Genomic DNA, 14,791 nt, shown 5'->3' on the forward strand with positions numbered 1-14,791 from the left:
GTTGGACTCGATGATCCCGAGGGGCTTTTCCAGCCTGAAGGATTCTGGGATTCTGAGAATCGGGGAGCGAGCGGCTTCGCTGTGCTCCGTTTCCCTCCGGGCACAAACCACGACAGCGGGACACAGGGGCACGGTGGGGACAAGGACACGTGGGACACACAGGGACGGGGACATTCAGGCCACAGGGGCGTTATGAAAGCAGCACCCCACAGCGCAGGGACGCCCCAAAAACCCCTCCAAGACCCACAGGCAGGGCGAGGTGGGCACAAACCCCCCACTTTATTCCCCTGGCACTAGCCCAGGGCGGCCCCGCCGCGCACTAGAGGTACTTGTAGACGACCCTGGTGGGCACCGTCTGCAGCTCCAGGCGCACGGGACACTTGTAGAAGTGGCTGAGGAGGGTCTCGGTGTAGCCCACCAGGAAGTGGAGCTTGGCGGGGGCCAGGCCCCGCACCAGCACGGCGCAGATCACCAGCAGGTTGGCGCGACGCTTCAGCACGGCCTCGTCCGCCAGGATGCCGGGGAAGGTGCCTCTGAGGAAGCGGCGCAGGAAAGCGTCTTCCACCGCCCGCTCCGCCGCGCCCGGCTCCCCGAACAGGTTCCCTGCGGGCACCAAGGAGGGGTGGCACCGGCCCCACGGCCAGCGGGGACCCACCACGCCCCTCCCTGGCCCCGTGTGCCCCACGTGGCCCCATCCCCGCGATGCCCCGCGGCCCGTCCCCACCGTGTCCTCGTGCCTCACGTGGCCTCATCCCTGTGTGCCCCATCCCCGTGACGTCCCCATGCCCCACATGTCCCTGTCCCCACGGTGCCCACGTGCCCCATGTGTCGCCATCCCCATGATGCCCCGTGGCCCGTCCCCACACTGTCCTCGTGTCCCCATCCCTGTGTGCCCCATCCCCACAATGTCCCCATGCCCCACATGTCCCTGTCCCCACAGTGCCCACGTGCCCCACGTGTCCCCATCCCCATGATGCCCCGTGGCCCGTCCCCACACTGTCCTCGTGCCCCACGTGTCCCCGTCCCTGTGTGCCCCATCCCCACACTGCCCCTGTGCCCCACATGTCCCTGTCCCCATGCTGCCCCTGTGCCCCACATGCTCCCACCCACACCATGCCCACATGCCCCACGTGTCCCCATCCCCGTGACACCCCGTGGCCCATCCCCACACTGTCCTCGTGCCCCACATGTCCCCGTCCCTGTGTGCCCCATCCCCACGATGTCCCCATGCCCCACATGTCCCTGTCCCCACGGTGCCCGCATGCCCCACCTGTCCCCATCCCCATGACACCCCGTGGCCCGTCCCCACACTGTCCTTGTGCCCCACACGTCCCCATCCCTGTGTGCCCCATCCCCACACTGCCCCTGTGCCCCACATGTCCCTGTCCCCACGCTGCCCCTGTGCCCCACATGCTCCCACCCACACCATGCCCACATGCCCCACACGTCCCCATCCCCGTGACACCCCGTGGCCCGTCCCCACACTGTCCTCGTGCCCCACATGTCCCCCTCCCTGCGCGCCCCACCCCTGCCGTGCCCACGTGCCCCACACATCCCTGCCTCCACTAAACCCGGGTGCCCCACACGTCTCTGCCCCCCCCAACCCCCCCCAGCCCCTCCCCGTGATGCCCCCACGCCCCGTACGTCCCCATCCCCACATCCCCCGTCCCCACGGGTGCCCCCCACCCCCCCCATCCCCGCCACCCCATCCGGGCGCCCCCCCCGGCCCCAGGGGGGGTGTGGGGTGACCCACCGGTGTGCAGGGACAGCCAGCCCTTGCGGTGGGCGATGTAGTGGGGGGGATGCGCCTTCTCGTAGGACACCGGCTTGTCCCCTTTGCCCACGCGCACTCGCGCCGCCCGCGCCTGTGGGGACGGTGGCGTCAGGGCTGGGGGGGACCCCGCGGGGGAAGGGGGGCAGAGGGGCACCCCCAGGGCTTACCTTGAGGCAGGTGGGGGTGGTGTGGAGGTGCCGGGTGGCCTCGGGGACAGGGCGGAGGCAGGGCACCGCCTGGGGAGGGGACAGGGGTGAGGGGCTGCGGGTACCCCACGGCAGCTGGGGGGGGCTGGCCCTGCCCGGTCCCCTGTGCCCCCACCCTGTGTCCCCAGGACACCCCATGCCTGGACACCCCCCCCGTGGTGTCCCTGTAGCCTCCTGCAACCGGTGACCCCCCATCCCTGGTGTCCCCCACACCCTCTGTCCCCCATCCCTGGTGTCCCCTATACCCGATGTCCCAGTGTCCCCCACACCCAGTGTCCCCAATGTCCCCAGTGTCCCCCATACCAGGCATCCCCTATATGCCCCTGGTGCCCCCCATACCCAGTGTCCCCACACCCAGTGTCCCCAGCGTCCCCACACCCAGTGTCCCCAGTGTCCCCCACACCCAGTGTCCCCAGTGACCCCCACAACCAGTGTCCCCAGTGTCCCCCACACCCAGTGTCCCCAGTGACCCCCACACCCAGTGTCCCCAGTGACCCCCATACCCAGTGTCCCCCACACCCAGTTCCCCAGTGACCCCCATATCCAGTGTCCCCAGTGTCCCCCACACCCAGTATCCCCCACACCCAGTGTCCCCAGTGTCCCCCACACCCAGTGTCCCCCACACCCAATGTCCCCAGTGACCCCCATACCCAGTGTCCCCCACAACCAGTGTCCCCAGTGTCCCCACACCCAGTGTCCCCAGTGTCCCCCACACCCAGTGTCCCCCACGCCCAGTGTCCCCAGTGACCCCCATACCCAGTGTCCCCCACAACCAGTGTCCCCAGTGTCCCCACACCCAGTGTCCCCAGTGTCCCCCACACCCAGTGTCCCCCACACCCAGTGTCCCCAGTGACCCCCATACCCAGTGTCCCCCACAACCAGTGTCCCCAGTGTCCCCACACCCAGTGTCCCCAGTGACCCCCACACCCAGTGTCCCCACACCCAGTGTCCCCAGTGTCCCCACACCCAGTGTCCCCAGTGTCCCCCACCCAGTGTCCCGTCCCCCCGCCGTGTCCCCAGAGCCCCCCACGCCCACCCCCCCCTCAGCCCACCCCCCCCGATGCCTGGAGCCCCTGGTGCCCCCCACACCCGCTGTCCCCCCCCCCGTGTCCCCCCGTCCCGTCCCGTCCCTCACCCGCAGCACCCGGGCAGCCGCGGGCGCCGCCATCTTGGCACGGGCGGGGGGGGGCAGCGCCCCCTGGCGGCGGGAGGCCGCGGGGGAGGAATGGGGGTACTGGGGGTACTGGGGAAACTGGGGGTACTGGGGGTAATGGGGGTAATGGGGGTGATGGGAAACTGGGGGATACTGGGGGTACTGGGGGATATTGGGGTACTGGGGGTAATGGGGTACTGGGGAAACTGGGGTGTTCTGGGTGTACTGGGGTACTGGGGGATATTGGGGTACTGGGGGTAATGGGGGTGATGGGGGTGATGGGGAAAATGGGGGGTACTGGGGGTACTGGGGGTAATGGGGAAACTGGGGGTACTGGGGGTACTGGGGGATACTGGGGTTAATGGGGGTACTGGGGAAACTGGGGGTACTGGGGTACTAGGGGGTACTGGGGAAACTGGGGAAACTGGGGGGCACTGGTGGGTACTGGGGGGTACTGGGGGTACTGGGGAAACTGGGGAGTACTGGGGGTACTGGGGGTACTGGGGGTGATGGGGGACACTGGGGGGATACTGGAGGGTACTGGACATTACTGGGGGGGTACTGGAGGTGCTGACACATACTGGGTGTACTGGGGTAATTGGGGCGCTGAAGGGACTGGGGAGGAGTGGGAGTGTTGGGGTAGCGGGGTACTGGGAGATACTGGGTGTAATGGGAACACTGGGGGCACTTGGGAGAAATGAGGGCAGGGGGTTACTGGAGGCACTGGGGCGGCTGGGGCGTGGGGAGGGGGCCGGGGGGGCCGGGGGGGTGCCGGGGGTCACTGGGGATTTGGGGGAGTTCCCCCTGGCCCCCCCCACTGCTGCAGGGGAAGGGGGGCCCCGGGGTGACGGAGGTTTGTGGCTTCACGGGGGGGGGAAGGGAACAGGAAGGGGGGGGCAGGGCTGGGGGCAGGGACAGGCCCCCCCCCGTGTCCCCCCCCTTCCCCGTGGCTTTGGGGTTTGCGGTGGCCCCAGGCCGTGCCGGGAACAGGGCGGGTGGCACAGCCCCTCCCGTCCCCCCACGAGCTCCCCTTGTCCCCCCCCAGTCCCCCCCTTATCTTCCCCAGCCCCCCAGGTCCCCCCAGGTCCCCCCCAGTCTGCCCCCCTTGTCCCCTCACATCCCCCCAGCTCCCACCTTGTCCCAGTTCCCCCAGTACCCTTATGTCCTCCTGCTCTCTCCTTGTGTCCCCCCCCCATGTTCCTTCCAGGTCCCCATGGTGTCCCCTTGTCTCCCGCCCATCCCCAAAGTCCCCCCAGGTCCCCACAGTGTCCCCTTGTCCCCCCGCAGGGCCCCACACATCCCCCCAGGTCCCCAAAGTCCCCGAGTTCCCTCCTCCCTCTGCTTTTGTCCCCCCATGTCCCCCACCGGTCCCTCTGTGTCCCCTTCCAATGTCCCCCCACTGTCCCCCAGGTCTCCCCCAGGTCTCTCCTTGTCCCCTCCCAATGTCCCCTCAGTCTCCCCATGGTCCACCCCCAGGTCTCCCCCAGGTCTCTCCTTGTCCCCTCCCAATGTCCCCTCAGTGTCCCCATGGTCCCCTCATGTCCCCTCAGTGTCCCCCAGGTCTCTCCTTGTCCCTCCCAATGTCCCCTCAGTGTCCCCATGGTCCCCTCTTGTCCCCCCCAGTGTCCCCCAGGTCCCATGGCTTCCTCTTGTCCCCTCCATGTTCCCCAGGTCCCCAAGGACTCCCCCAGCACACCCTGTGTCCCCCCCCAGCCCCCCATGTGCCCCCGTCCCCCCCCCGGGCACTCGCAGCCCCCAGCAGACGTGACTGGGGCCACCATTCCCGGATGCTCGGGGGCCCCCAGCCCCCCCTTCCAGCGCTGTGGCCGCCGTGGTTTTGTGGGGGCCCTTCCTGCCGTCACCCTGGCTGCCACCCCATCCTGCGGGGACATAAATGACCCCTGGGGCTCGGGGACGGGCAACCATGGCCTTGGTGCTGCTGGCCCTGCTTGCTGGTGTCACTGGTGGGGACCTCCATGAGGATGGGAGGGGACATGGCGGGGAGGGGGACATGGGGGACATGGGGGACAGAGGGGGACAGAGGGGACATGGAGGGATGGGGACATGGGGGACATGGGGGGGACAGAGGGGACATGGAGGGATGGGGACATGGGGGACAGAGGGGGGACAGAGGGGACATGGAGGGATGGGGACATGGGGGACAGAGGGGGGACAGAGGGGACATGGAGGGATGGGGACATGGGGGACAGAGGGGGACAGAGGGGACATGGAGGGATGGGGACATGGGGGACATGGGGGACAGAGGGGACATGGAGGGATGGGGACATGGGGACATGGGGAAGGGGGGCAGGAGGATGGAGGACATGGAGGGTCGGGGACAAAGAGGGGATGACAACATGTGGGGGGACAGGGACATGAGGATGTGGGGGACACGGGGACCAGGGCGATGGGGACATGGGGGGGATGGGGACGTGGGGGTACGGGAGGGTGAGGGGCAGTGGGGGGTGAGGGGCATGGAGGGGTTGGGGACATGGGGGGGACGAGGACAAGAGGGGACATGGGGTCAGGGGAGGGGACGCGGGGACATGTCCCCTGACATGGCACTGCCCAGGCCTGCTGCTGGCGGGGGCCGAGGGGCCCCCCCTGGACACCCTGTCAGTGGCGGGGGGGGGGCCCTGGCAGGGTCCCCCGGAGCACCAGCACCCCCCGAGACTGAGGATGGGCTGCAGCTGAGTGACAATGACATCATGGTGAGGGGACACAGGGGTGAGGGGACACGGGGGGTGAGGGGACACGGGGAGGTGAGGGACACGGGGGGAGTGAGGGGACACAAGGAGGTGAGGGGACACAAGGGGGTGAGGGGACAGGGGGGGGTGAGGGGACACGGGGGGGGTGAGGGGACACGGGGGGAGTGAGGGGACACAAGGGGGTGAGGGGACAGGGGGGGGTGAGGGGACACGGGGGGAGTGAGGGGACATGGGGGGTGAGGGGACACGGGGGGGTGAGGGGACACAAGGGGGTGAGGGGACGGGGGGGTGAGGGGACACAAGGAGGTGAGGGGACACGGGGGGGTGAAGGGACACGGGGGGGTGAGGGGACACGGGGGGGTGAGGGACACAAGGGGGGAGGTGAGGGGACACGGGGGGGTGAGGGGACACGGGGGGTGGACGGGGCACCCGTGGGGGATTGGGCAGGTACTGGGGGGGGCACCCATGGGGGACTGGGGGGGGGGGGGGGCACCAAGAAAGGGACTGTTGGGACACTGGTGGGGGGTACTGGGGCCACTGGGGCCACTGGGCTGGCAGCGGGCGCTGAGGGGTGGGTGCACAGGGGGGGGGGGGGGCAGCCGCCCTCCGGCCCCGTGGTCTGTGCCCTCTGCAAGTGGGTGGTGTCGGCGCTCAGGGACGTCGCGGTCAACCCCAAGGACAAGGTGAGACGGGGCGGGGGGGGACACACGCACACGTGGTGCCCTCGTGCAAAACCCTCGTGCGAGGCGATGCCCCCCTCCACCATGCAACGCCCTCGTGCGATGCCTTGTGCAAGGCAACCCCCCCCCCTCCGTGATGCCCCTGTGCTAGGCGATGCCCCCCCCCCACCGTGCAACGCCCTCGTGCAACGCCCTCGTGCAATGCCTTGTGCAAGGCGACCCCCCACACACACATGTGATGCCCCTGTGCAATGCCCTTGTGCAAGATGATGCCCCCCTGGCCCGTGCGATGCCCCCGTGCAAGGTGATGCCCGTCTTGTCGTGCCCCTCATGCGATGACCCTCGTGCAAGACACCACCCCTTGTGCAAGGCTCTTGTGCAATGCCCCCTTGCAAGAGGATGCCCCCCCCCCGCCCCCCCCCTCCGTGTGCTGACACGGTGCAAAGCCCCCGTGTGAGGTGATGCCCTTTGTGCAACACCCTTGTGCAAGGTGATCCCCCTCCCTGTGCAACGCCCCTCGTGCAAATTCCTCAGGCAAGGTGCTAACGCCCGTGCAGTGCCCCTTGTGCAACATCCCTGTGCAAGCTGATCCCCCCCCTTGTGCAATGCCCTTCATGAAAGGTGTTACCCCCTGTGCAATGCCCCTTGTGCAAATTCCTTGTGCAAGATGCTACCCCCCCATGCAACGCTCCTCGTGCAACACCCTTGTGCAAGATGCTCCCCCCCATGCAATGCCCTTGTGCAACACCCTTGTGCAAGCTGATCCCCCACATGCAAGGTGCTAACCCCCGTGCAATGCCACCTCGTGCAACACCCTTGTGCAAGCTGATCCCCCTCGTGCAATGCCCTCGTGCAAGGTGCTATCCCCATGCAATGCTCCTCGTGCAACACCCTTGTGCAAGATGCTCCCCCCCCATGCAATGCCCCTCGTGCAACACCCTTGTGCAAGCTGATCCCCCTCATTCAATGCCCCTCGTGCAAGGTGCTATCCCCATGCAGTGCTCCTTGTGCAACACCCTTGTGCAAGCTGATCCCCTTCGTGCAATGCCCCTCGTGCAAGGTGCTATCCCCATGCAATGCCCCTCGTGCAACACCCTTGTGCAAGATGCTCCCCCCCATGCAATGCCCCTCGTGCAACACCCTTGTGCAAGCTGATCCTCCTCGTGCAATGCCCCTCGTGCAAGGTGCTATCCCCATGCAATGCCCCTCGTGCAACACCCTTGTGCAAGCTGCTCCCCCCCCATGCAGTGCTCCTTGTGCAACACCCTTGTGCAAGCTGATCCCCCTCGTGCAATGCCCCTCGTGCAAGGCGCTACCCCCATGCAATGCCCCTCGTGCAACGCCCTCGTGCAAGGCGCTACCCCCATGCAATGCCCCTCGTGCAACACCCTCGTGCAAGGCACTACCCCCATGCAATGCCCCTCGTGCAACACCCTCGTGCAAGGCACTACCCCCATGCAATGCCCCTCGTGCAACGCCCTCGTGCAAGGCGCTACCCCCATGCAATGCCCCTCGTGCAACGCCCTCGTGCGAGATGATCCCCCCCCTCCCCGTGCAAAACCCCTGTGTGCAGTGATGCCCCTCGTGCAAGGCCTTTGGACGAGGCGCTGCCCCCCGTGCGACACCCCCCGTGCGAAGCCCCCGTGCACGGCGATGCCCCCCGCCGTGTCCCCCGCCGTGGCGGGTGCTGACGTGTCCCCCAGGCGGGGGTGGCCCGTGTCACCCACCGCGTGTGCAGGCGGCTGGTGGTGGGGGCCCGGCTGTGCCGCCGCCTGCTGCACCACGCCCTGGGCACCATCGAGGAGGCCCTGAAGCGGCACCAGACCCCCACCCACCTCTGCACCCACCTGCACTGGTGCCCCCCCCCCGCCCTGAGGCAGGTGAGCCCCTTCCTGACCCCCCCACCCCTCCCGGGCGTCCCGGCCGCGCCCGGCCCAGGAGGGCTCTCAGGGGAGGGTGGGGACGTGGGGACACGGCGCCTCAAAGCCCTGACGGGAAGGGGAGGGGGGCGGAGGGGGGAGGCGCACCCATGGGTGCTGCTGGGGGGGGGGAGGGGGCATGGGAATGGAGGGGGGGACATGGGGGGAGTGGAACATGGGGGTGTGGGGACATGGGGGGTGGGGACATGGGGATATGAAGGGATGTGGGGGATGTGGGGGGACATGGGGACAAGGGGGTGACATGGGGGTGTGGGGACATGGGACATGGGGGGACATGGGGGTGTGGGGGGACATGGGGTGTGGGGACATGGGACATGGGGACATGGGGGGACATGGAGGTATGGGGGGACATGGGGACAAGGGGGTGACATGGGGTGTGGGGACATGGGGGGGACATGGGGGTGTGGGGGGACATGGGGACATGGGGGGGACATGGGGGTGTGGGGACATGGGGGGACATGGGGACAAGGGGGTGACATGGGGTGTGGGGACATGGGACTTGGGGACACGGGGGGACATGGAGGTATGGGGGGACACGGGGACAAGGGGGTGACATGGGGGTGTGGGGACATGAGACATGTGGGGACACGGGGACAAGGGGGTGACATGGGGGTGTGGGGACACGGGGACAAGGGGGTGACATGGGGTGTGGGGACATGGGACTTGGGGACACAGGGGGACATGGAGGTATGGGGGGACACGGGGACAAGGGGGTGACATGGGGGTGTGGGGGGACATGGGGACAAGGGGGTGTGGGGACATGGCGATATGGAAGGACGTGGGGGTACGGGGATGTGGGGGATGTGGGGGACAAAGGGGAACGCGAGCATGGGGTGTGGGGACATGGGGACATGGGGGTGTGGGGACATGGGGGGACATGGGGGTGTGGGGACATGGGAGACTTGGGGGCTTGGGGACATGGGACATGAGGGTGTGGAGGGGTGGGGGGACGTGGTCACATGGCAATGTGGGGACATGGGGGTCTGGGACACGGGGACATGGGGATGTGAGGGGACATGGGACATGGGGGTGTGGGCACATGGGGACAGGGACACGGGGACACGGTGCCCGCGGGTGCCCTGTCTCTCCACCGCCACCTCTTCCCCCTCCAGGCGCCAGCCGGCTCCAAGGACACCTGATGTCACCAATGTCCCCCTACGCTGTCCCCCCCATGCCACAGGCCCCCCCATCCCTCCCAGCTCAATAAAGGCTTTGTCACCGCAGCAGTGACACTGCGTCTGTCCCCCGCCACCGTGGCCACCGGGGTGTGATGGGGACACGGGGACCCCGATGGGGGACACGACCATGAGGGACACGGGCGCATGGGGACAGCAGCAAGGCCATGGGGTGGGGGACGGGGGTGGCAGCCCCCAAGTGTCCCCGTGGCGGGTGCGCACGTGTCCCCACGGCGCTGGCACCGTCCCAGCGGCCACCTCCCGCCGGGGCTATAAGAGGCCGCGGGGTTCGGCCCTGCCAGCGCCACCATGGCACTGCCACTGTCACCGTCACCCGTGCTGGCACTGCTCCTCACCCTGCTCTGTGCCACCCCAGGTAGGGGCCCCCCCACACCCACCCCTGGGCTGGGTGCGCCCCCCCCAAGCTGGGTGCCCCCCCCCCAGGCTGGGTGCAACCCCCCAAAACTGAGTGTACCCCCAGATTTGGGTCCCCCTCCCTACAGTGGGTGCCCCCCCCAAAGGTGGGTGCCCCCCCGCTAGAGCTGGGTGCACCCCCAGAGCTGGGTGCACCCTCCCCATGGGCCCTATGGGTGGGGGGGGGAGTCCCCAGGGGTGGGGTGGGGGAGGACCCACATTGGGGGTGAAGGGCCCGGACAGTTGGGTCCCCTCTTGAGGATGGGGGGGGTGTGGCTTGGGTGGGGGTGTCCCAGACACCTGGGTCCCCTCTTGGGGTGGGGTGGGACACTGCGGGGGGCATTGGGGGGGGTTCCCGGACACCTGGGTCCCTCCGTGAGGGCTGGGGGTGGGATGGGGCACCCTGGGGTGGGGGGGGCTGACGCCTGGGTCCCCCGGGAGTCGGGGGGGCGCTGGGTGCTGGGTGCTGACGGTGGCCGCAGGGCTGGGGGTGCCGGGGGGGCGCTGCGGGGTCCCCCCCTCCGCCTGGTGCCGGAGCTGGGAGACGGCGCTGCGCTGCGGGGCCCTGGGGCACTGCGCCCGCCAGGCCTGGGCACCCCCCGCCACGGTGAGAGCCCCTCGGCCCCGAACCCGCCGTGTCCCCAGAACCCCCGCATGTCCCCAGGCCCCCCCCTTTGTCCCCATTCACCCCTGCGGCACCCATGGCCCCATACCTATGCCCCACGGCCCGTATCTCCATGTCCCCATGTCCCCAAGTCCCCATGTCCCCCATTCCCATATCCCCATGTCCCCATGTGCCCATGTCCCCATTCTCCCATGTCCCCATGTCCCTCATGTCCCCATGCCCCCCATTCCCCCATGTCCCCATGTTCCCATGTCCCCATGTCCCCCATTCCCCATGTCCCCCATGTCCGCCATGTCCCCATTCCCCCATGTCCCCATGTCCCCCATGTCCCCATATCCCCCATGTCCCCATTCCCCCATGTTCCCATGTCCCCATATCCCCATATCCCCATGTGCCCATGTCCCCATTCCCCCATGTCCCCATGTCCCCCATGTCCCCCATGCTCCCCATGTCCCCCATTCCCCATGTCCCCATGTCCCCACTCCCCCATGTCCTCATGCCACACATCTGTATGTCCCCACGTCCCTTGTCCCCACACCCCATGTCCCCACACCGTATGTCCCCATGCCCCCAACTTTTCCCCACATCCTACACCTCATGTCCCCATGTCCCCACCCCACACGTGTCCCCATGTCCCATGTCCCCCATGCCACCTCTCGCAGGACATGTGTTCCGACTGCCAGCAGATCGTCACCCTCCTCACCCGCATGGCCAACGAGTCAGCCACCAAGGTGCCCGTGGGGACGGGGTGGGCACGGGGTGACCACCATGGGTGCCAGCGCGGGTGCCATGGTGGCTGTGGGTGCAGGTGGCCGTGGAGGGCTTCCTGCGGCGGGAGTGCGCGGCGCTGCCGGTGCCCACCATGGTGTCACCCTGCCAGAACCTGGTGCACCAGTACTTCAGCCTCCTCCTCGAGGACCTCGAGGGGCGCCTCGTGAGTGGGCACCCATGGGTGCTGCGCTGGATGCATGGGGGTGGCGTGCGGGGGGAGATTGCGGGGTGCTGGGGGGGGGGGGGTTGGGGACACTGTGACATCTGGGGACACCTCAGGGTGCTGGGGGGGGTTGGGGACACTGTGACATCTGAGGACACCTCAGGGTGCTGGGGGACACCACGCCATCCGGGGACACCTCAGGATGCTGGGGGGGTTGGGGACACTGTGACATCTGGGGACACCTCAGGGTGCTGGGGGTGTTTGGGGACACCATGCTATTGGGGGACACCCCAAGGGTGCTGGGGGGGGGTTTGGGGACACTGTGACATCTGGGGACACCTCAGGGTGCTGGGGGACACCACACCATGTGGGGACACCTCAGGGTGCTGGGGGGGGTTGGGGACACTGTGACATCTGGGGACACCTCAGGGTGCTGGGGGGTTTGGGGACACCATGCTATTGGGGGACACCCCAGGGGTGCTGGGGGGGGGTTTGGGGACACTGTGACATCTGGGGACACCTCAGGGTGCTGGGGGACACCACGCCATCCGGGGACACCTCAGGATGCTGGGGGGGTTGGGGACACTGTGACATCTGGGGACACCCCAGGGGTGCTGGGGGGGGGTTTGGGGACACTGTGACATCTGGGGACACCTCAGGGTGCTGGGGGACACCACGCCATGTGGGGACACCTCAGGGTGCTGGGGGGGGTTGGGGACAACACGCCATCCGGGGACACCTCAGGGTGCTGGGGGGGCCTGGGGATTGGGGACATCATGCCAGCTGGGGACAGCCTGGGGACACTGTGCCAGCCGGGGACATCTTGGGGCGCTGGGGAGGGGGGGTTTGGGGACAGCCTGCTGGTTGCAGACACCTCAGGGTGCTGGGGGGGGCGTGGGGACAATGGCCAGGGACATCTTGGGGTGCTGGAGGTCACCGTGCCATCTGGGGACACCTTGGGGTGCCGAGGGGGTTGGGGACCTCAGGGTGTTGGGGGCGCTGGGGACACCTTAGGGTTGCTGGGGGCCACTGTCCATCTGGGGACACCTGGGGGTGCTTGGGGACACTGTGACACCCAGGTCACCTCGGGGTGCCCTATGCTGGGTGCCCTCACCCTGTCCCCCCCCCGCCAGAAGCCCTCGGCCATCTGTGCCCACCTGACGCTGTGCCCGGGCGAGCCCGGGGGGGCCCCGGCCGTGCCCCCCCTCGGGGCACTCAGCACCCGCCTGCAGGTACGGGACCTTGGGGACATCGGCACGGGCACGGGCGTCTCCGTGGGTGGCTCTGTGGGCACGACCCCCGGCATAAATTCGGGAATCGAGGGGCACCTCCACGGGTGTGCGCAGAGCTGAGCACCCAAAGGGTCCCTCTGTGGGTACAAGCAAAGCCGCAGCCCCACCATTAGTCTCCAGAGTGAACGCCCATCCCCAGGTCGCCGCCGGCGAGGCCCTGCCCGTGCCGCTGCCCTTGTGCTGGCTGTGTCGCACCTTCCTGACCCGCGCCGAGGCCGCTGTCCCCAAGGAGAAGGTGGCGGCGGCGGCGGCGGGGCTGTGCCGGGTGCTGCCGGCCGTGGTGGCGGGCGCGTGCCAGTGCCTGGCGCAGCGGTACGCGGTGCTGGCGCTGGAGGGGGCGCTGGGCCGCCTGGGCCCCCGCCTGCTCTGTCACCTGCTCCTCGCCTGTCGCCCCGAGGACGGTGACGCGCCGCTGTCACCTCCCCAGAGGCCCCTTGGGGACACCGAGGCCCCTTGTGGGGGCACTGAGGTGAGCGGGGTGAGGGGGTGGCACTACAGGGCGAGACTGAGGTGGGGGGGGGGTGTCACGGTCCCCAGGGATGTGTCAGGGCACCCAAGAGTGTCACAGCCCCGAGGGTCGTGCTCCAGGGTGTCACAGCCCTGAAGGGACGTTGCGGTGACACCAAAGGGCGTCACAGCCCCCGGGGACACATGCTGGGGTGTCACAGCCCCAAGGGGACATGCTGGAGCCCCAAAGGGTGTCACAGCCCTGAAGAGACATTGTGGTGACACTAAAGAGTGTCACAGCCCCCAGGGACACGTGCTGGGGCGTTACAGCCCTAAAGGGACATTGTGGTGACACCAAAGGGTGTCACAGCCACAAGGGACACATGCTGGGGTGTCACAGCCCCAGGGGGACATGCCAGGGACCCAAAGGGTGTCACAGGCTTGGGGGACACGTGCTGGGGTGTCACAAGGCCAAAGGACACATGCTGGGGTGTCACAGCCCCAAGGGACACATCCTGGGGTCCCAAAGGGTGTCACAGCCCCCAGGGACACGTGCTGGGGTGTCACAGCCCTAAAGGGACATTGCGGTGACACCGAAGGGTGTCACAGCCCCAAGGGACGCATGCCGGGGTGTCACAGCCCATGGGGGACATGCCAGGGACCCAAAGGGTGTCACGGGCTCAGGGGACACATGCTGGGGTGTCACAGCCCCCAGGGACATGTCCTGGGGACCCAAAGGGTGTCACAGCCCCCAGGGACATGTCCTGGGGTGTCACAGCCCCAAGGGACACCCTCCAAGGTGTCACAGCCCCAGGAGTGCCACATCCCTGAGGGGATGCCACGACACCTGGGGACAGAGCGAGGTCCCCAAAAAGTGTCACAGCACCAGAGAATGCGCCAGGGTCCCCAGAGGTGTCACAGCCCCTGGGGGGACACACTCAAGGGTGTGACCAGGTACAGGACCCCCCAAGGCGGGGGGACACTGAGAGTGCCATGGCCCCACGGGACACACCGAGGACATCACAGCCGTGGGGAGGGGGTTCCTGGGGGCGTCCCCCCCCTGAGGGGGTACCAGGGGACCTCCCTGACACCCGTGTCCCCACCCTGCAGGCCCTGGGACCAGGCCACCCCCTCCCCGCGCTGTCCCCAAACCTGGGACCCTGTGCCCTGGGCCCGACCTACTGGTGCTCCAGCCCCGAGGCCGCCCGCCGCTGCCAGGTGAGTTGGGGACAAGGTGGGGACAAAAGGGACAAGGTGGGGGGGGCTGGCACCCACCGTCACCCCTCCCTGGCTCTCCCACAGGCCCTGCAGCACTGCCAGGAGCACGTCTGGGCATAGGGGGGGGCAGGAGGAGCTCCCCCCCCCCAGCCACATCCCTCACCCCCAGCCCCCAAATAAAGCTTGGATGCTGCCCTGCCTCAGTTTCCTCAATTTTTTGGGGTG

General features: G+C 68.3%; 2 protein-coding genes across 2 annotated transcripts; one reads left to right on the forward strand and one right to left on the reverse strand.

Moving 5' to 3' along the window:
• Positions 1-260: 260 nt before the first annotated feature.
• Positions 261-3,166, reverse strand: MRPS24 (mitochondrial ribosomal protein S24). Its single transcript, XM_074808007.1, has 4 exons — positions 3,116-3,166; positions 1,942-2,010; positions 1,754-1,865; positions 261-603 (listed from the first exon to the last, which is right to left on the reverse strand). Exons 1-4 carry the CDS (start codon positions 3,146-3,148, stop codon positions 320-322), a joined length of 498 nt encoding a protein of 165 aa, XP_074664108.1. The 5' UTR covers positions 3,149-3,166; the 3' UTR covers positions 261-319.
• A 6,779-nt stretch (positions 3,167-9,945) lies between these two features.
• Positions 9,946-14,725, forward strand: SFTPB (surfactant protein B). The gene is made up of 8 exons (XM_074808335.1): positions 9,946-10,012; positions 10,533-10,657; positions 11,338-11,406; positions 11,484-11,609; positions 12,743-12,841; positions 13,041-13,370; positions 14,459-14,566; positions 14,651-14,725. Exons 1-8 carry the CDS (start codon positions 9,946-9,948, stop codon positions 14,684-14,686), a joined length of 960 nt encoding a protein of 319 aa, XP_074664436.1. The 3' UTR covers positions 14,687-14,725.
• Positions 14,726-14,791: the final 66 nt, after the last annotated feature.

This window comes from Strix aluco, chromosome 28 (assembly GCF_031877795.1).
Source record: "Strix aluco isolate bStrAlu1 chromosome 28, bStrAlu1.hap1, whole genome shotgun sequence".
Lineage (NCBI taxonomy): Eukaryota > Metazoa > Chordata > Aves > Strigiformes > Strigidae > Strix > Strix aluco.